The sequence below is a fragment of the Ceratotherium simum genome, chromosome 26 (assembly GCF_057802395.1).
Source record: "Ceratotherium simum simum isolate JZ-2026a chromosome 26, ASM5780239v1, whole genome shotgun sequence".
Classification (NCBI taxonomy): Eukaryota; Metazoa; Chordata; class Mammalia; order Perissodactyla; family Rhinocerotidae; genus Ceratotherium; species Ceratotherium simum.
The window spans coordinates 33,510,655-33,531,054 of NC_141925.1; the positions used below are offsets into that span (position 1 = coordinate 33,510,655).

Below are 20,400 nucleotides of genomic sequence, written 5' to 3' on the forward strand. Positions count from 1 at the left end.
CCCCAGGCCGGGGCTGAGCGCCCCAGGGTCGTCGCTGAATACCCTTCTTCCAGACACAGTACTCGTTTGTGTGCCCCGGGAATTCAATGCGATGGGGACAGGGACGATGGGGAAGAGGTGGGTCAGGGGGTTCTCTGTACTCAACTGACTACAGCCAAAAGTAAAATGAATAACTTTAAAATCCGGCCTGCAGCGTACTCCAGGGAGCTGGACCAAGCCCTGGGACTCCTGGAGATTCCTGGGCATCTACCATTTCTTCCGCAGCTGGTCTTTGGGATGTAATCATCCTCACAGTCAACGAACTTGTCGAGGGATAAACACACCTCCACAAATGACTTTGAAGAAACCAGCAGATTTTTTTAAAAATGGAAATCCCTCAAGATGACACAATCTATATAGTTTTACAAAGCAGCACCAAGTTCCTGGAGGAGAATAAAAGGAAATAAATGAACACACCACATCGCAGCTTGCTTTGGCAATTACCTTAATGGTCTTGGGAGCCTGGAGCATTACAGCAACACACATTCGCAGGAAAAACCAAAGCGCACCCACCCCATGCATAATTCATACCAAATGTCTTCCCTCATTGCTCTGGGAACTCTCACTGCTTGAAGAATGGATGTTTCTAGATCATTCACCAAAGAAATGGAAATTAATCTCCAGTCTGAAATTTCAGATTTTTCTACATCGCACTGTATAGCCAAAATAACAACTGGAAACCTGTGTGCTGTGTTCTTGGAGCCATGGTGGAAACCTGTTTCTCTGTACATGCTAACAGTCTGTAAGATGAGAAGTGACATACAGGTGTGTGAATGTCTGTCTGTCTGTCTGTCTCAGCGTATTCGTGTTTATCCTTCTCACTGTCTTCTCATCCTTTTATCTTTGCCTGTCTCCTTCTCATAACGTCCTCTTCACAAATCATGTTAGAGAGACTGCTGTTTACCATATATCGTGGACACTGGACACTGAATATAGTTTTGTCCTATCTTTTTGGTTTTTAAAAAAAAAAAAGGTCCCCCACTTGTCCTGCTTGCCGCATCTCCCAGATCAGATCAAGCTCCATCTCCCCAGCCACACTTCAGGAAAGAGCTCAGGCTACATTTGCAGTGAAAAAGGACCAGAAGAGGCAGAAGAAACTCTCAGTCCTTCACAGACCCCTTCACTCTTCGGTATTGTGTGGCCAAGAGGTACACCTCTGATGACTCTTTCCTGCTGGCTTCAGGTTTCACAGTCCTTGTGTTCTGGAACTCCTCTGTCAGTCTCTTCTGTAACCGATGGCTTTGACTTCCAGCCCAGGTTTTACAAAGGAATGTTCCTCCGGGGTGCAGGATGTCTGGAGCCAAGTCCAGAAGGGACAAGCACAGACTGATGAGCCTGTCGTGATCGAGGCCTCGGATCCCTGTGGCATTGGGTGCCATGTCACTCAGAATCACATCTGCTCTCCCACCAGGAAGCAGTTCTCGGATTCTTTGGAAGGTTCTTGGGTCAGTCACATCAGCAGGGCACAGAAAAGTTGCTCCTTCCAGGGGGAAGATGTGAAGAAGATCTACCCCAAGTACAAAGCCAACAGGAGCGCTGGGATCTAAGGAAGAAATGGTGAATGCGTTATTTATTTGCACCTTGCATCTTCCCACAAAAATACATGCAACAAAATAATGAAGTAGAAATAAAAAGTCAGGACAAAGGAAAAGAGCTACTGTGCAAATATGCAGACACAGGCTTTTTCCCACTTTCTATACATCCTATAAAAACACATGGTGGGGATTGGTGGTCCTTCACTCTGCATCTGAGGAAACTGAGGCCAAGAGGAAAAGTGACTGTCCCAGAGTCACAGGGAGAGATAGGCAGACCTGGAGCCACACCCTGAGACTTGACTTCATGTCTGATTTCATTTCACTCCATGAGGCTTGCTCTCCGTGAAAGGGTTCTTATCTCTGAGTGGTCTTTGTGATAAACTAAAATAGAAAATGACACACTCATATATCAAGTGCCTCTGGATTAAATCAACAAATCCATTCTGCAGCTTAATCCAATCTCTTTTGATATAGAAACTATTAGAAACAAGCCAGAGAAGGGGAAGATAGAGAGATGCCAAATAAGGTACCAAAAGTAATGTCTTGCCATATTTGAGTGATAGCCACTGTGACAGAAAAGATGTCATTGTTTCACGTTACCAAAAACAAGACACCGCGCCTGCACAACTGCTGTCCCCAGCCTCCCCCTCGTCCTCCTCTCGTACTGCACCCACATTCAAAGCGCTCCTCCTCACAAGCCCTGACGTCCTCTCTCTGCATCACTTCCCTCCACAGAGGGGGACCTTTGCTCTGCTGACACAGATCAGGGTGGGTAAGGTAAGGGTACGGCCACAGATTTGCTAGCTCAGTCTGCTTAATAAAAGGCGGGGGGGAAATGTGTATTTTATTTCTCTCTAAATATCGGAAGTCCAGGTATTTTGCAGGTGAAAACTCTCCATTTCCGGCCGTGGAAAGTGGGACAGCTCACATCTCATGTTAGGCACTTGACCCTCTTTAACACCCATGTGCCACAACCTCAGCAGCGTCCACTCAAGGCAAACGGCTTTGGTCGCATTTTTGCAACTTCTGGGAGGAAAAGAAACCAAGTCATATTATCCACACACTCCTTGCTTCTGCCACTTCCTCCTACAAGTTCAACCTGGCCGCTTTTCCGCTTCTCCTGAAGAGCAGTTAGGGGAACAGCAGCCACTCAAACCAGCTGGTAGCAAGTCTGTGGAGGGGCCCAGCAGTGGAGAAGGAGCTGAAGTTTCTGACACAACTTCATTCACTTGGTCGATAAATAGTTAGTGAGCTAAAAAAAATTTAGACTGTTCTAGAGCCCCTTAAGGCATCCCACCCACAGTAATGCGGCTGATGAATGAACCTGGGGAGCAGCATCCCCAGGTCTATACTTTTAGCAGGTCACTCAACTCCTCTGAACCTCAATCTACTCATTAGGAAAATGGGCACAAATGTCCCCACTCAAAGATGTTTGGGCGAGATCTTTGTGACTGTCACATGTCATACAATGCCAGTGGATGCAGCACCCTCAGACTTCCTGGCAGGAAATACTAATGGTAAGGATATTCACCCCACATTGTGCATAGTAGCAGAAGACTGGAAAGCAACCTTGACGCCCAGACGAGGAGCCAGGATAACTGCCAACAGCACGCCATTCTCTAGAATACTAGGCAGCTAGTTACAAGGATGACACAGTTTCCTAAATTTTATGGGTGGTTGGTTTATCTGTTTATTAGTCAGGGAACCTTTTTGATATAGAAAATCTTTGACAAAACCCTAAAATATAAAACAGATAAAAGCTGAGTCCCTTGGGTTGAGCCAGAGTGGAGAATCCAGAGGCCTGGCTGCGAGGGCTCCCCTGAGCAGCCCCAGCAGGACCTCCAAGAAACCCACGGCTTCCAGCAATAGGATCCAGAAACCTCTGGGGTTGCTTCAGTTGTACTGTCACAGAAAGAAGGCAATATATCAGTAAGTGAAAACAATAGCTCCATTAAGGCTCCAAATCAGCAACAAGAGTGTGGTGTAATATCACTTTCGAAAAAGAAGTTATATATGTGTAGCTATGTTTGCAAACACAAATTCCGGAAGGATGCACACCAACATATTAAAGCACATATTAATGTGGTGTGGTCTGAAGTGGTTTTAATTTTCTTTATACCTCTCTACTTTGTCTTTCATTTTGAAAATGTCAGTGTCCTATCTTTACCATTATTACTACTAAACCACCAAGTCAGAAGTATGCGCCTTCACCAAGCGGCTCAGCTGCCCTGTATCCCTGGGCAGAAGGCAGCTGGCTGGCATCTACAGACTCCTGGTGGTCAGGGGCCCTAAGAGCAGCAGGAGGCCCCACCTGTGCCTGCAGCATTGACTCGCTGCACTGCCACCTGGCTCCACGCACCAGGAGCTGCCCCACAGTCCAACACCCGGAGGCCGGGCCGCAGGATCCGGTGCCTCTCGTTCACCTCCAGCAGCTTGAAGGCACTTCGACACCGGTAACTCTCCACCTTCGAAGCCTTCACAAACGGGTCTTTCAAATGCCGCGTCAGCCACAGGTGCTCAGCGCCTGTCCGACCCTTGTAGTGACTCCCAGCAGTGTGGAAGCTTTGACGCCGAAGGGAAGCACACAGCAGCTTCAAGGACCTGATGAGAGAAAAAGGGAGCAAGCAGGTTGGCATCATATAGACCCACAGGTCACGAGCTCAGTGTGGCCCTTGGTTCAACCCAAGCATTTTATAGGCCCAAAAGGGGATGCGACTTGACAAGGCTACACAGCCAGAAAGCAGGTGTTATGGGCTGAACATTCGTATGTTGAAGTCCCAACCCCTAGTACCTCAAAGTATGACTGGTCTTTAAAGAGGTAATTAAGTTAATATGAGGTCATATGGGTGGGCCCTAATCCAATATGACTGGTGTCCTTATTAAGGGAAAATTAGAACACACACACACAGGAAAGACGAGCAAGAAGACAGCTCTCTACAAGTCAAGGAGACAGGCCTCAGAAGAAACCAACCCCACTGACACCTTGATTTTGGAAATCTAGCCTCCAGCACTGTGAGACAATACATCTCTGCCCTTTAAGCCACCCAGTCTGTGGCGCTCTGTTATGGCAGACCCAGCAAACTAACAAAGCAGGCATCCACCCTTCAGTCAAGAAGTGTTTCTTCTCTCCTGAAGTTTTCTTCAAAAGGAAAACTCAAAAATCAACGACAGTCACCTTATTTATATCAACCAAAATTTTCCCAGTACTGGTTAATGGTACTGATAAAATTAGCAAACATAATATTCTTTCTCACCTGGTGCTAATATTCATTAGGCTCTGAGACTGTGAGAAACCCCATGAGGACAGGTCCTTGCCTTAGTGACTTAGTTCCATGGCTTCAGTGGCTAGCACATGGCCTGACCTGTCACATTTCTTAATAAAATTGAAATCAACCTGTGTGAATAGTTGAAGGGCCTCTCCGTGCTCTTCACAAGCTTCACTTCTACCTGCAGGGCCCCCTCACCTAACCCCTCCTCTTCTCTACCTGCACGGCCAGCTCACCTGCCCCTCCTCTTCTCTCCCTACAGGGCCACCTCACCTGCCCCTCCTCTTTTCTCCCTGCACGGCCCCCTCATCTGTCCCTCCTCTTCTCTACCCGCAGGGCCACCTCACCTGTCCCTCCTCTACCCATAGGGCCGCCTCACCTGTTCCTTCCTCTTCTCTACCCGCAGGGCCCCTCACCTGCCCCTCCTCTTCTGAAGCCCTCTACAGCTCTCTGCCCTCCCGTCGCTCCTGGGGAGGCTTCGCCGACTGTGGCTTCGTGTTTGCAGTCCTCCTCGAGCCCCCTCGCCGGGCTGACCGTGTCAGGGCCAGGACAGAGGTGGGACCTGCGCCCCTTCGGACGAAGAAGAGTGGGGCGGCCTCTGGCCACTCCCGCTTCCCGCACGCGTGCAGCAGGCGCTCCAGAAACGCCGCCTGAGCGCACGGACGCCCCGCTCTCCCCGGCCACGGCCCCTTCCCGGCTCACCTGGCCTGCTCCCCGGACCCCACTCCCCGACTCCCGCTCACCGGGCCATGGGTGCAGACCTGCTCCGGCCCCCTGCTGCCGGAAGTGCCCGCCTCGCTTCCGGCTCGAAGCCACGCCCCCGGCGGCGGCGCGCAGATTCAGAAGGCGCGCGCGGAACCCCAGCCAGCGGAGACCGGTAGTGAGCCGGGTGAGCCGGGGATAGGGGAGGGGGCGAGCGGGCCAGGGGAGCCGGGGATAGGGGAGCGCGGGTCTGGGGTGGGGGGCAGCTTAGCTGAGGCCGCAGGAGATGGATCAAGGACTGGGGTGAGGGCCTGGGGGCGCCGGGCCCCTGGGAGGGACGGCCAGGGAACCTACATTTAGGAAGTGCCCGCGCTCTAAGTTTATTGTCGCTTTCAACCCTGGTAAAGGCCTCAATTTACAGACGACTCGACTCAGAGGCCACATGGCTAACAAGTGGGGCTGCCCAGCCCTGTTGCCAGTCTCCCGGCCCCTGACATTAGGTCGGCTCTCTGAGGATCCGTCTAACCGTAGTGCCAAGCCGCCTGCTCCGGGAGATGTGGGCCAACTAGACTTCCACATCCAGTAGACCCAGGCTTGGGTACTGGCTCCACTATTTAGCCTCTCTGAGCTTCAGTTTCCTCCTCTGAAAATGAAGAAAGTAAGTGTTAGTTTTTAGAGTTGTTGGGTCTATTAAATGGGATAATTTTTGAAAAAAAATATATAGTCAGTGCTTAATAAGTGATAGCTGACATATGCAGTATCCATCCTCATCACCGCCACAGTTTACTTAGGAAGCCAGGACTTGGGGTGTGAACAGGTCAGCGTCAGGACAGAGTATGCAGGCCTAAAGGGAGTCTCCGCCACAGATACCCACTTCCTCCACCACCAGGACCCAGCTATAGGTCCCTTTTCTCAAACACAGTAACTTCCCAGGAGGATCCTGGTCCTGAATCCTGTGTCTAATCTGGTGTGGTCCCCGGAGTAGGAGACTTGTGTTCGATGAGCCCCAGGCTGGGATAGGGATGGATCAACAGAGACCTTGGTCCTGGTTCTCCAGCAGCAACCCAGATGTGACCCTCAGGGTCTCTTGCTGGACCATGCACACGCATTCGAGCAGGAGGGGCCCTTGTGGATCCAGTGCCCTCTCTGAGTGCCAGGTCCCAGAGCAGCAACGGTTGTGAGCAGAGTATGAACTCCTGTCACAGGACGGAGGACCAGCCAGGCCTGGCTGGGTGGACTCTCCACTGTCGGGAGCATTTCTTGGCAATCTGGAGGTCTGCTACTGCAGAGAGGAAGAAGCCAGATCCTAGAAGGCCACATTAATGAAAAGGCCAAAGCTAAAAGCCTGACCCAAGAACCGTTGGATAAACTGCATGGTTATCTTGGTGTCAGTGGGGCACAGAGGCTGGACTACCCTCCCACTTCTGAAGAACAGCTCTGTGCCAAGGAGTGGGGAAGGGGAGATGTGGCCATCGCCTGACCTGCTGCATCAGCCCTGGCAAATGAAGGGCCTGGGCACTGATCCCACTGGGCTCTGAGGGCCAGGCCTCTTTTTACCGCAGAAGATCATTTGTTCAATGGCAGGCTTCCACCTGCACCGGGCAAGCCACACATGGCAGAGCTTAGAAATTACCACCAAGCTTCCCCTCCCTGCCTTCCAATGCACAGTTCTGTTCCAGCTGGACCCTGGCCACTGCAGTACACATGCTTCCATCCACGCCCAAGTCAAGCTGACCCAGCCCTCTTGCCTTCCTCATAGAACCCAAGGGGACCATGGGTGCCTCCAGGCTCTACACCTTGGTACTGGTGCTACAGTCTCAGCGAATTCTCCTGGGCATGAAGAAAAGAGGCTTTGGGGTGGGCCGGTGGAATGGCTTTGGGGGCAAAGTTCAAGAAGGAGAGACCATCGAGGACGGAGCCAAGAGGTAAGGGAGGGGTAGGTCTGAGCCCAGGACCAGCTTCTGCAGGGGATAAGGATTTGAGCTGTAGAGCCAGACCCCTGATGTCACCACTTAGAGCCATGTGACCTGAAGCATGTACTTAACCCTTGAGCCTCAGTTTCTTCATCTGCAAAATGGGAAAAATAACGGTACCTGTCGCTTAGGATTGTTGTGAAGATCAAATGAGAAAATAAATATAAAGAACTTGGAACAGTGCCTGGCACATGGTAAGTGCTGAGTACATATTAGCTGTTGCTATGGGGGTTAGGACGTATGTGGGAAGCTGCTGTGCACATGGCCTGGGTTGAAAAGTTCTGGCTTTCTCTTTCTAGCTAACAGGCCGGTTGGTCACTTGTCACTTGGTTTCTTGGTTTGTTCAGGGGGTTGAAGATGAGGGTTTCTATCTGAACCCTTTTGCACACACAGTCTCAGTTAATCCTCAACACAGCCAGTTTCACATGGGAAGGAACTGAAACCCAGAGAGGTCGAGCAGTGTGCCCAAGATCACACAGCCCCCCAGACTTCAACCTCTTTGCCCCTCTTCACAGGCTTGTGTGGATAAAATGAGATTGTGTGTGTAAACATCGCAAAGCACTACACAAACCTTAGCTCCTGCTGATGTTCTTCTTACTCTGAAAAAGGTTGGCAACCTGAAGTCCACTCTCCCTGGAGAGGGCAACAAATCCCCAAATGCATACTACCGAGGTTTCTGGAAAGGACGGAAGCTGCCGATGCTGCAGCCCAGTGGCTTTCAAGTTTTGGGGTTTTTTCCTTAAATCACAGCCCACAGTAAGCAATGTTTATACTCTGATATAGCGATGCCCTTACTACATGAAAGCATGCTCCAATATAATTTTTTTTAATTGCCAGTCACAATCCACTAAGTTGACCTCATGGTGCATGACTGGGTCCCAGCCCCCAACTTAAAACGCCCTGCAGGTGGTGTCCCTGCATGCACCTTCCCTCCCTAGGCCTGGGACCCAGGGCTGCTGCCACACGGATGCGTCTGGTCGTTCATTTTGGCAAGTGCTAGGCAATGTGGCTGGAACCCGCTGAGAGGACACAGCTGGGAAGAGACCCAGTCTGGGGAGACTCGGGTATCCAGCCCTGTGAGCAGTGCTGGGGTGGGAAGGGTGCAGAAGAAACAGCATGGAAAATGGACAGCAACAGTGGGTGCCAGAGGTCTGCTTTGCCATCCATTTGAATGTCTGTGTCCTCCCGAGACCGTTCACCGGGTCACTGATTTATGTAGCACCCACCACCTAGGCACCGCTCAGTGTCGGGACACAGAGGTGCGGGTCCCAGCCCCTGCGGGGCTCCTACCTGCTCTGGCCCGCGGGTTCAGGGGGCTGTGTACAGACAGCAAGTCTAGTGAACACCCCTAGTGGTCTGGGGCATCCAGCATAGGGAGGGAGAGCAAGTAACTGGGCACGAGGGAAAACTCCCGAAGGACCTGAGTTTGGTCGGAGGGCCGGGTGGAAGGTGGGAATGCAGCACTTGCAGAAGCAGAGGCTGCAGAGGCAGGGCCGGTGCAGAGGAGTGTGGCGTGGCCAGAGGGCCGGGGAGGGAGGGGAGGCCGGATGGACAGGCTGAGACCGCACAGGAGGAGCCCCAGGTGGCTTCACTTCAGCTGTGCTGGTGACAAGCAGACTTCAGGCCCCCCAAGGCAGCCCTAATGTATTTTCTTATGAACTTTCTCAGGATCTAAGGGACTTTCCTTCCTGCCCTCTCAATATTATTCATTTCTTCAGTGAGACACAGACATAAGAAACCGTGACTCCAGACCCTCAGTACTGAGTATAATGGTGGTCTTTCCTAAGACCAGGTCTGAGATAGGGGAGGAACCTGAAGGACAGAGCAGGACACATGTAATTTCTATCCCCAGAATATAACTCGAATCCATCCGGGTCTCACTTCCTCCACTGCCGCCGCATTCAGACCACCCCTTCTCACCTGCACAGGTGCAGTAGCCTCCTACCTGGTCTCCCTGCTCCTCTGGTTCCCTCTGAGGTCCTTCACACAACTGCCTGCTGGGTGACCTTCCTGAAACTACGTCTGGGTCTCTTTGTCTCTGTCTCTGTCTCTGTCTCTCACTCATTCACACATTAACACCCTTTAATAGCTCCCAGCGCACTTGAATCCAACCTCCTGTGTCATCCATTGAGCCCCACCAGGGTCGGGCCTCACCCTTCCCTCCCCACACTCTGCCCCTCCCTCTCCACACTCTGCCCCTCAGACACCCCCCTCTTCCTGGCTCCTCATCCGGCTGGCCCCTCCTCAGCCTTCACTTGTAAGAAGGTGCCCCCCCCCAGCTATTCCCCGTTAAGTCTCATCCTGTGTATATATTTCCTTCACAGTACTCTCACCCTTTCTAATCATTTAATTATTCCCTTTCCATCTGTCTTCCCCCAGAAGCACTCCATGAGGCCAGGTCTGAAGATGTTTTATAAGTCAAATTGGTGTTGAAATATAACATGCATATAGGAACATGCACAAATCTTCACCAGGGAATTTTTAGGACACGGGTCCACCTATTTAACTGGCACGTGGATCAAGAGATGGAAATGGAGCGGGGACCCTGCCCTCTGAAGGGCAGCCTGCACCCTGACTTCTGTCGTGGTGATGATTTGGGCCTATTCAAAATAGCACATAAGTGGAATCCTGCAGGATGTACCCAGTGTGTCTGGCTTTTTCCCAGCATTTTGCCTGCAGGTAGCAGTGGTCCATTCGTTCCCACTGCTGTATAGTATTCCAGTTATGAATATGCTGCAGCTTATCCATTCTGTGGACAGGCATTTGGGTTGTTTGTGGTTTGGAGCTGCAAGTAGTTCTGCTAAGACAGCCGTGCACAGTCTTCGGGAGCCTGTGTGAACTTCTTGCTGGTGGATATTTCCCTGGGAGGAGAATTAGAGGTGTTCAGCCTTAGTAGATACTGCCAGTTTTCCAAAGGAGTTGTGCTAATGTCAGTTCCCACCAGAGGTGTGTGAGTTCCACTTCCCCAAGTCCTCAGTGACACTTGGTATTTTCTGCCTTTTTCATTTTAGCCACTCTGGTGGCGTGATGATACCTCAGTGAGGTTTTCATCTATTCGCCCTGATGACTCCTGAAGTTGGGCGCCTGCTCGGTCTCTGTGGCCACTTGGATATCCTTTTTTGTGAAGTGTCTGCTCAAGTCTTTAGCACATTTTTTAAATCAGGTTGCCTGTCTTTTTCTTACTGATGTGTAGTTCTCTGTACCTTTCACTCTGTCCTTCCTGATTTTCTGCCTGATAGATCTGTCCCTTTGTGATAGAGGGGTATTGAAGTCTCCAACCATGACAGTGGGTTCGTCTGTTTCTCCTTTAAGTTCTATTCATTTTGGCCTCACATAGTTTGATGCTCTGTTGTTAGGCGCATACATGTTAAGTAAGGGTTGTTGTGTCTTCTTGGAGAACTGACTCCTTTATCATGATGTAATGCTCTCTTAATCTTTGGTAACTTTTGTTGCTTTGAAGTCTACTCAGTCTGAAATTAATATAGCTGCTTCTGCTTTCTTTTGATTAATGGTAGCATTTATCTTTCTCTATCCATTTACTTTTCATCTATATGTTTTAATCTTTATATTTTTTAATCTTTATACTTTATACTTTTAATCTTTATATTTAAAGTGTGCGTTTCTTGTAGACAACAGATATTTGGGTCTTGTTTTTTGATCCACTCTGAGGATCTCTGTGTTTTAATTGGTGCATTTAGACCTGTGATGTTCAGAGTGATTATTGACATAGCTGGTTCATATCTACCCCATCCATTACTGTTTTCTATTTGTTGCCCTTGTTCATTATTCCTGTTTTTATCTTCCATTCTTTTTCTGCCTTTTATGGTTTTAACTGAGCATTTTATGTGATTCCATTTTCTCTTTCTTAACATATAAGTTATCATTCTTTTTTACTTTTTTTTAGTGGTGGCCCTAGAGTTTGCAATATACATTTACAGCTGATACAAGTCCACTTTCAAATAACACTATAAGGTACTGTGAGTACCTTATAATAACAAAGCAATCCTGATTCTCCCTTCCACCCTTGTGTCATTGCTGTCACTCGTCTCACTCACACATCAGCGTCCACAAGCATTTATATGTAAGACATACACATAAGCATCCATAATTGAACACATTGTTACTATTATTATTTTGAACAAACTGTTACCTGTTAGATCAATTAAGAATAAGAAAAAAAGTTTTATTTTACCTTCACTTGTTCCGTCTTAGATGCTCTTCCTTTCTTTATGTAGATCCAAGTTTCTGACCTATAAATTTTCCTTCTCTCTAAGGAATTTCTTTTAAGATTTCTTGCAAGGCAGGTCTACTGGCAACAAATTCCCTCAACATTTGTTTGTCTGCTAAAGTCTTTATTTCTCCTTCCCTCTTGAAGGATAATTTCACAGAGTAGAGAATTCTAGTTGCTGGTTTTTTTCTCTCAGCACTTGACATTTTCACTCCACTCTCTTCTTGCTTGCACGGTTTCTGAGGAGAAAGTGGATACAATTCTTTGTTCCTCTGTAGGTAAAGTGTTTTCTTCCTATGGCTTCTTTCAGGATGTTTTCTTTGTCTTTGATTTTCTGTAGTTTGAAGATAACATGCCTGGATGTGGGTTTTTTGGTAATTTTTCCGCTTGGTTTTCTCTGAGCTTCCTGGATCTGTGGTTTGGTGTCTGACATTAATTTGGGGGAAAGTCTCAGTCATTATTGTTTCTCATGTTTCTTCTGTTCCTTTCTCTCTCTCTCCTCCTTCTGGAATTCCCATTAAACATGTGTTACACTTTTTGTAGTTTCCCACAGTCCTTGATGTTCTCTTCTGTGTTTTTTCAGTCTTTGTTCTCTTTGCTGTTCTGTTTTCAAGCATTCTGTTGACATATCCTCAAGCTCAGAGACTCTTTCTTCAGCCGTGTCGTCTACTAATGAGCCTGTCAAAGGTAGCCTTCATTTCTGTGACAGTTTTTCATCTCTAGCATTTCATTTTGGGTCTTTCTTAGGATTTCCATCTGTCTGCTTACACTGCCCTCTGTTCTTGCATGCTGTCTACTTTCTCCAGTAGAGCCCTGAGCATATTCATCATAGTTGTTTAAATTCCCAGTGTGATAATTCCACATCCCTGCCATGCCTTGTGCTTGTTCTCTCTTCAGATTGTGTTTTTTGCCTCTTGGTGTAGCTTGTAATTTGTTCTTGACAACAGACATGATGCGCCAGGTACAAGGAGCTGCTGTAAGCAGGCCTGCAGTGATGTGGGGGTGAGTGTGGGGGGAGAGGAAGCGTTTAGAGTCCTGTGATCAGGTCTCGGTGTTTTCATGAGCCTGCGCCTCTGGACCGCGACCTTCACAAGAGTTTCTTAGGTTTCTCCTCCTCCCCACATTAGGTGGGACAGGATAGCTAGAGCCAGCTGGCGTTGGGTATTTCCCTTCTCCCATTTCAGTTAGGATCTGGTTAACTAGTTCCCCCTGAGGCACCTTGTGAAGAACAGAGGGCTCCGGAGTATTTCAAAGTGGTTCCTTTCCCTTCCCCTTCCCCCTGCAGGAAGCATAAGGGGGTTTTTCTCCATTATTTACTATGGGCACCTGGTCGAGCTCTTGGAATTAAATCCACAATATTGCGCCCCCCACCCCTCCCAATGACTGAGTGCCTCTGGAGTTTTTAACTCGCAGACTTGGCCACGCTGAGCCTCCATCAACTCCTCAATTACTGTTCAGGGTTTCCTGCCCTGGCACTGGTTCCCGCAGCGGTTTCTGCTCATGAGTCTGCACCGGGAAGCCGTGACACCCTGTATGCACCTGTCTCTCTCCAATCATGGGGGCTGCGGTTTGCGTCCCCTCTCATGGATCCAAGAAGAGTTGTTGATTTTTCAGTCAGTTCAGCTTTTTACTTGTTTAGGATGGAGTGGTGACTTCTAAGATCCTTACATGTGGAAGCAGAAACCAGAAGTCTCTTTATACATTTTAGACTTGAGTTGTCAAATATATGTATTGCAAGTATCTTCTCTGTGGCTTGTGTCTTTACTCTTAATGATATTTTGATAAACACAAGTTTATCATTTTAATGTAATCCCATATACAACTTTTTTCTTTATGGTTACCATTTTTTCATCCTTTTTAAAAACTCTTTGCCTATCCCAAGCTTAAGAAGATATTCTCCTGTTTTTTTCCTAAAACTTTTAGAAGTGTTAGATCTTTAATCCACCTGGCGATAAGTTTTGTGTATGATGTAAGGCAGAAGGTCCAGATTCATTTTTTTTCCATATAGATATCCAGCTGATACAGCATCATTTATTGAAAAGACCATGTTCCCCCACTGCACTGCAGTGTCACCTTTGTCATAAACACAGGACATACGTGACATAGAACCGTGATGTCGGTTTCCTTTTCCACTGTCTCCAGTGCCTGCACAGGGCAGGCCTTCCATAGGCATGACATGGCTGGATGGATACACAAATAAATGAATAAACTCGGCATAGCTGACCAGACGCTGTGCTGGGCCCTGGGAGTCTGCCCTCCAGACACTCACTGGATAACCAGAGGCCAGAGGAGCAGCAGTCTCGTGCCCACAACCTCATTCCTCTGTCCTGACCTCACCCAGGTCACAGAACCATGGTAAAACCGATGACTTTTTCTTGTTGTTTAGACTTACTCACAGCTTTATTATAAAGGTCTCAATACCCCCTGGAGAACACCCTCCCCATGGCCACAGGGCATTAGTGTTTCCATGCTCAGAAGCAGTGAGCCGGAGGGCCAGGCCATCACCCTGCAGATGCTCTTCATGAAGGCAGACCCAGGCCTTACCTGAGACAGAGAAGTTTAGCATCCAGGGCCACACACCGACCGCCCAATTTAGACCAGTCAGCCTTGGTGACCACGTGGCACCATGCTGGCTGCTAGGGCCTTTGGGTCAGCTCCAAGGAGCTCTCTCCAGGACCCCTATCTCCTCTTCCCTGGGGCATTGGGGCACCAGCCCGGAGTGTCAAGTGTGTAGGATGGAGCCAAGGGTAAGGACACCCTCTGACAAAGACTGCTGTGCCCCTGCCCCTGTTGGGTGAGAGGGGCAGGCCGGATGGCACATTCTGATACACGTGAGGAGCAAGCTGAGATGGGTCCCAGGACCCCAGGGACTCCAGCAGCAAATGGGGCCTTGCTAGCCTTGAGGATGACTTTGCCATTGGCCCCGGGCCACTATGGCTGCCCCTGTTTCCTTATGTGCACACGTGCATGGAGCTGCTCCCTAAGCCCCAGGCCCTGGCTGCCCCTGCTTCTGATGTGCAAGTGAATCACGGTGGCCTGGGTGGTGAATCTGGTGCACACTTTATCCACTGCACTGCCCAAAGTGGGCCCCAGATCAAGAGCCGGGTTAACATTCCCTCCTCGCTCACCGGCATGCAGGTGCAGGGTGGCCGTGTGCAAGTGGTCATCCCTTCCTCTCTGCCCGACATCCCTGTGGCGGAAACCCTCTGAGCATCAAGGATGATGCATTCTTTCACGGGGGAGGTTCCAGGCACTGGGGACCTGGAGTCCCTCAGAGAGTCAGGTTTGGGATTTTGCTGTGTGGAGTGTACCCGTCTTCCTGGCCAGCATCCCTGATGGCCCCCAAAGCAGTGAAGAGGCAGAGCGCCGTGTTCAGAGAACTCTGGAAGGCGATGGAGGAGGAGGATGACTGAAGCGGGTCCCTGAGCTGCTGCACCACAGGCCTCCCACACCCACTGCGGCACTTGGCTGCTCAGGAGTTTGTGTAACTTATTACTCATCCTGTTCTCCATCTGGCGTCTGGGGAAAGGAGCATCACAGAGATACAGTCAGACACGTTAGCAAAACTGTAACATTGTCATCTCTGCTGTCTCATTATCCCTGTCTGTGAAATGGAGATTTAGCCCTGTCACCGAGGAGATATTGGTGTCTCATACACTGCCATGTACTCAGGGAAGATGAACCAAAATTAGTCAAAACATTAAATCAGTGGGTGAAGTTTTTAAAACGAGATCCACCAGCCGCTGCCAGAGCTGGTGAGCCCCGCTGGGCACTTCTGTTACATTTAATTGGGGAGCCATTTGCACCCCCCAAGTGAAAACACACATTCGTATTTCCAGGTCAAGTCTAATTTTAATTAACCATCTCAATGAATAGATTCCAGCTTTCAAAACATTACTCAGGCCTGCATCCAAAATGGCAGCAAACGGAGGCAGTTCCTCTCTAGGCCTGACAGGAAGTCGGGCCGGTTCCAGGCTGAGAAAGGCATCTCTTTAAATAACACCACTCAGCCCAGCATGTGCGTGCTGAATGAACACGGTGGTTCCCCGACTCCTCGGTACAGGCACAGGAAGTAGTGATGCACTGTGTTCCTCACCTCACCTGAGTTCAAAGCTAAAAACCTTTTTACATACAACTATAAATGGTCAGACGTAATTAGAACATTTTTGTAGACAGAAATAAATACAGGGCGGTGGGGAAGTAAGAATCTCTAAAGGGAGGAACAGGCTCTGAGCTTTGCGGCTGCAGTGGTTTCGGGGGTCCCCAGAGTCCTGAGCACGGCACATCTTCCAGAAAGCGCTTGCTGAGTGACTGAACAAGAGGCGGAGTGAGAGCCCACGCTGAGCAGACAGGATGAGAAGTCAGCAGTGCAGGGGCTTTGTGATGAGCATGTTCACATTTTTTATTCTCTAATATACAACCGTTGAGCAACGGGTTGAATTCCTTGAGGTGCAGGATGTTGCCCCACTGTTGCATGAAAAGTGCAGGTACGATGTGTGATGTGTCTGCGGTTTTTTAAAGGGATGTACAAGAGAGAAAGACCCAAAGGAAGAACACTGAGATGGAAACAAGGGCTCCTTCTGGGTGATGAGTCCATGGGTGCTTCCCAGATTGTCTACAGTGAAAGTTTTTGAATAGGTGACAGCATTAGAATGTTTAGGGGGCATCCTGGTTCTGCTCGTGGTGAATCACACCTGTGTGCTCAGGTGGTGCGATTACCCCTCAGCCCCTCCACACACTGGTTGAGCTGGTGGGGAGAGTCCTGAGAGTGGGTGAGGAGGGAGGAGGCAGCGAGGCAGGCCCAAAGCTGTACATCCCCTATGATCAACCTCGGGTGTTGGTTTGGGGAGTTGGTTTGGGGAGTCGGTGGGGGGGGTGTCTCCTTGGTGGAACAGAAGTGAAATCGGGCCTCCTTCAGGAAAGAAACAATAGACACCTGCGGTCTGGTCCTGCGCCCTCTGAGCATGGGTGTGAGGAAGGATGATTCTTTGGGCAGAAAGGCTTCAGTGTGGGGCCCAGGGCCGCAGAGCCTGCAGCTCACAGAGCAGCGTTCATAGGCTGCCGCAGCCCTGCAGGAAGAGAACGGGAACCAAAGGACTGGGTGGGGGTTCCCAGCTCCACCACTGGCCTCCCGTGAGGCCCCCAAGCTACTGAGCTTGGCCAGGCCTGGGCTGCCACGTGGTACAGAGGGCGTTGAACTAACAAGGCCTGTGCGCCCTGGGCCAGCGCTCATCACAATCTGGACCCCTCCCCAGATTGTGAACCAAATCGGAGTTTTTAAAAGGTCCCCAGATAACTCCAAAGTTCTGCCAGGTTGGGAGCTACCGGTGCATTCCAGATGATGTCCCTGGGTTTCCAGCCCATGCAGCTCACTCACAGCTCCCTTGACCCCTTCGGCGCTCCTCTATCCTCCCAGCACCTCTCTCGGGTTCTGCGTGGACATGGGCGCCTTGCTTTAACTGTCGTATTCTTTCCATCTGCCTGTCTCCTCGCCCGCAGGGAGCTGCAGGAGGAGAGTGGTCTGACCACAGACGCGCTGCACAAGGTGGGCCAGATCGTGTTTGAGTTCGTGGGTGACCCTGAGCTGATGGACGTGCACATCTTCTGCACACACAGTGTCCAGGGGATGCCTGTGGAGAGCGACGGTGAGTCTCAGGGCCTGTCCCTTCACCACAGCAGGTGAGAGGGAAAGCCAGGTGAGGAGCTGGCCCTGGGCAGCCCTCCCTCTCCACGAGGCAGGTGCTGCAATGCACCAGCACCCAGCTGAGCTTTCTTCCTATCGTGTAAAATAAGAGATACAGTCACGAGGGTTAAAAACAAAAGTACATCAAGTCCCTCACACAGACTTGCTCAGTTAATGCCTCACCAAAGGTCAGTTTGAATCTCAGTTGAACATCGGGCCTCTCCCTTCTCCCCTGCTACAGAAATGCGCCCTCAGTGGTTCCAACTGGATCAGATCCCCTTCAGTGACATGTGGCCTGATGACAGATACTGGTTTCCCCTCCTGCTTCAGAAGAAGAAATTCCACGGGTACTTCAAGTTCCAGGGTCACAACACCATCCTGGAGTACATGCTGCGCGAAGTGGACGAAGTCTAGGGGCAGAACCGTGCCCGCCCTCCGGGCCCAGAGATTCGGCTGCTCACAGCTGCACCGTCGATGTCCCGAGTCAGGGTTTACATTTTCCGTTTGGAACACCATTGGACAGGAAGGAAAATAAATATCTTTTACCTTTTCAACATTGTTCACCCAGCCCCACCATAGCCAGCCAGTCACATCCTCAAGAAGCCACCAGGCGTGCTGGGCTGTGCCCCATGCCACTGGACACACATGGGAGAGGAAGAGATACAAGCCCTCGGGGTGAAGAGGACAGCTTTTCTGACTGTCCCCATGGTGGACAGCTGGTGGGAAAGGGCTGGGCAGTGATTTGCTCACTGCCACAGGCTCTTGGTGGAACCACAGGGTGGGGCTAGAAGGTGCGTTCTCCTCTCTCACCACCCCCCCCTTAAAGGGGAAACTGAGACACAGTCAGGGCCCAGTGTTAACACCCAGACCTAATGCATCATAGGCTAGTCACTTTCCCTTAGCCCCAGAGGACGGGGCACTTGTCCTGGTTTCTGACCACTGGGAAGAGGGGAGTCACCACCCACTTATGCAAAGAACTCACAACTTCACCCAACTCTTATAAATATATTTAATAATAGTTGTTCGTGTGAGTTTATTGATAAAAATCTCGTAATGTAGATCGTTTGTAAACAATTCCAGTTTACGGGGTGTAGAGTAATCGATTCCTGCAGCCTCATAAAGTGCTTCAAACATAAAGCTGACTCACAAACAAGAGGAGGGGCCTTAGACGCAGAACAATCCTGACCGCAGTCGGGCCAGAGGCCAATGCGTCCCCACGTTAGACCTTCTAGCTTACGCCTTCCCTTCCTATTCTGCGTCTCCGGCTGATGACTAGAACGTGTCTGTAGTTACCACTGAGGAAGCGGGACAGGCTGGGGGACCTGATCCAGAGGCACACTCCCGCAGGCCAGGCTGAGGCTCCAGCCTTCTGGGGAGAACGGGTTTCTCGGAATGGCAGGAATGGCAGGAATGGCTCCCACGGAGATAAGATACTCAGATGTCCTTTCACGGGCCGTGGCAAGGCTGTGGTGGTGTGTGGGCTCTCCTGGCCAGCAAGGAAAGCTCCGGCAGCAGGAAGGGCGCAGAGGTGATCAGGGACTCCCCCACCGTCACCCTGGGGCCTCTACCTTGGAACTGAGAGCGGCCCCTCCTTGCCCTCTCCAGGACAAAGCTGAGCAGAAGGTGTCAGGCCCCGAGGCTGGGAATCCACCAGCAGCCCAGGTTCAGGGCTGAGAGGGAAGCTTTGTGGAAAAAAGGTGGCCTCTGCTGTCCCCAGCCGATGGGCATGGGGATGATGTGACCTTCCCTACATCACTCCCAAGAAGTCCTCCCCAGCAAGTCTCCTTCCCGTTGACGTCTCTGTGGTGCCTGGGGGTGGGAGGGGATGGATAGAAGACATCCCTCCAGATGAGCCTCCGAAACACGAGGCCAGGGCTTCAGCCAAGAACCTGCTCCCAGTTTCCACCGCAGGAGATGCTACCAGGAGCGAGGAGCACGTCAGTCAAGTTCCCTTCAGAAAAGTACATTTGACGTCTTTGGTGGTAGAATTCTCCCTAGTGACCTGTACAAGGATGCCTTCACCTGCTGTGGGAGATGCCCCCGCAACGGCCCTCTGCCTTCTGGGCGCCCAGCCCCCGCCACCCACCACACGCAGGGCCTGGTTGGGGTCTCTTCCCAACTCTCCACTGTCCTGTGGTCGCTTGTCTCTCACCACCTGCAGACAGGCCCCAGGCAGGTGAGCAGCAGCTGCCACAGGACAGGACAGAAGCGGCCCGGCGGTCATGCTTTACCGTTCAAGTGTACCCAGCGCTGGGAGGGACCAGCCCCATGGGGCCGCAGGATCCGCTCAGAGCAGCTGAGAACCCGTTTCTACAGAGGCGGATCAAAAAGCAAACAGCCCAGAAATGGACGAGTGATCCAAATGGCCCCTGCTGGTTGGGCTGGGGTTGGGGGGCGGTCAGTGCCCTCTCTTTGGCCAGGAAGGCACATGTCAGCTGTCGCGGGGGCTCAGGCTGGGGCAGGGCACTCCCCCCTGCCCCGGCTGCTTTGCTGGCACAGGCAGAACCCATGCATGGGGTGGGCCTCGGGCTGGGGCGGGGCACTCCCCCCTGCCCCGGCTGCTTTGCTGGCACAGGCAGAACCCATGCATGGGGTGGGCCTCGGGCTGGGGCGGGGCACTCCCCCCTGCCCCAGCTGCTTTGCTGGCACAGGCAGAACCCATGCGTGGGGTGGGCCCCATATGTGGCTGGACCTAAGAGACACTCTCCCCTGGACTATGATGTACGTCAGCTCAGCAGGGAAGCCCACCTGTCTGTGGTGAACCAAATTCCCCGAGAGCCTCGCCCTCCATTTCCAGTCCTGCAGGCTGCATGTGGATATAGGGGCAGAAAGACTCCCACATCAGACACACAGAAAACCCCCTTGAGTCAGGCTCGTATCCCTGGGAGGCAGGAATCTCAGAAATCCTACAGTCCTGGTTCGAGCCTCCTCCAACCCCACCCCCAGCCATTGGGAGCAGTGAGCTCCAGAAGGC

General features: G+C 50.9%; 2 protein-coding genes across 3 annotated transcripts; one reads left to right on the forward strand and one right to left on the reverse strand.

Annotated features, from left to right (window-relative positions):
* Positions 1 to 467: 467 nt before the first annotated feature.
* On the reverse strand, positions 468 to 5,639 carry MRM2 (mitochondrial rRNA methyltransferase 2). 2 transcript variants are annotated; one of them, XM_087417475.1, is made up of 3 exons: positions 5,584 to 5,639; positions 3,886 to 4,175; positions 468 to 1,582 (listed from the first exon to the last, which is right to left on the reverse strand). In XM_087417475.1, exons 1-3 carry the CDS (start codon positions 5,589 to 5,591, stop codon positions 1,140 to 1,142), a joined length of 741 nt encoding a protein of 246 aa, XP_087273601.1. In that variant the 5' UTR covers positions 5,592 to 5,639; the 3' UTR covers positions 468 to 1,139. The 2 variants fall into 2 exon arrangements, with proteins under 2 accessions (XP_087273601.1, XP_087273600.1); XM_087417474.1 differs by lacking the exon at positions 5,584 to 5,639 and adding an exon at positions 4,829 to 5,067.
* NUDT1 (nudix hydrolase 1) lies at positions 5,600 to 18,444 on the forward strand. Its single transcript, XM_014795645.2, has 4 exons — positions 5,600 to 5,729; positions 7,302 to 7,467; positions 17,243 to 17,388; positions 17,668 to 18,444. Exons 2-4 carry the CDS (start codon positions 7,316 to 7,318, stop codon positions 17,838 to 17,840), a joined length of 471 nt encoding a protein of 156 aa, XP_014651131.2. The 5' UTR covers positions 5,600 to 5,729; positions 7,302 to 7,315; the 3' UTR covers positions 17,841 to 18,444.
* Positions 18,445 to 20,400: the final 1,956 nt, after the last annotated feature.

Coding starts and splice junctions, on each gene's coding strand:
- MRM2 (XM_087417474.1), bottom strand. Junction 1,583..3,885: donor AGTCAATGCTGCAGGCACAG/GTGGGGCCTCCT, acceptor TTTCTTCCTTAG/ATCCCAGCGCTCCTGTTGGC.
- NUDT1 (XM_014795645.2), top strand. CDS start 7,316: ATGGGTGCCTCCAGGCTCTACACCTTGGTACTGGTGCTACAGTCTCAG. Junction 7,468..17,242: donor ATCGAGGACGGAGCCAAGAG/GTAAGGGAGGGG, acceptor CCTCGCCCGCAG/GGAGCTGCAGGAGGAGAGTG. Junction 17,389..17,667: donor GATGCCTGTGGAGAGCGACG/GTGAGTCTCAGG, acceptor CCCCTGCTACAG/AAATGCGCCCTCAGTGGTTC.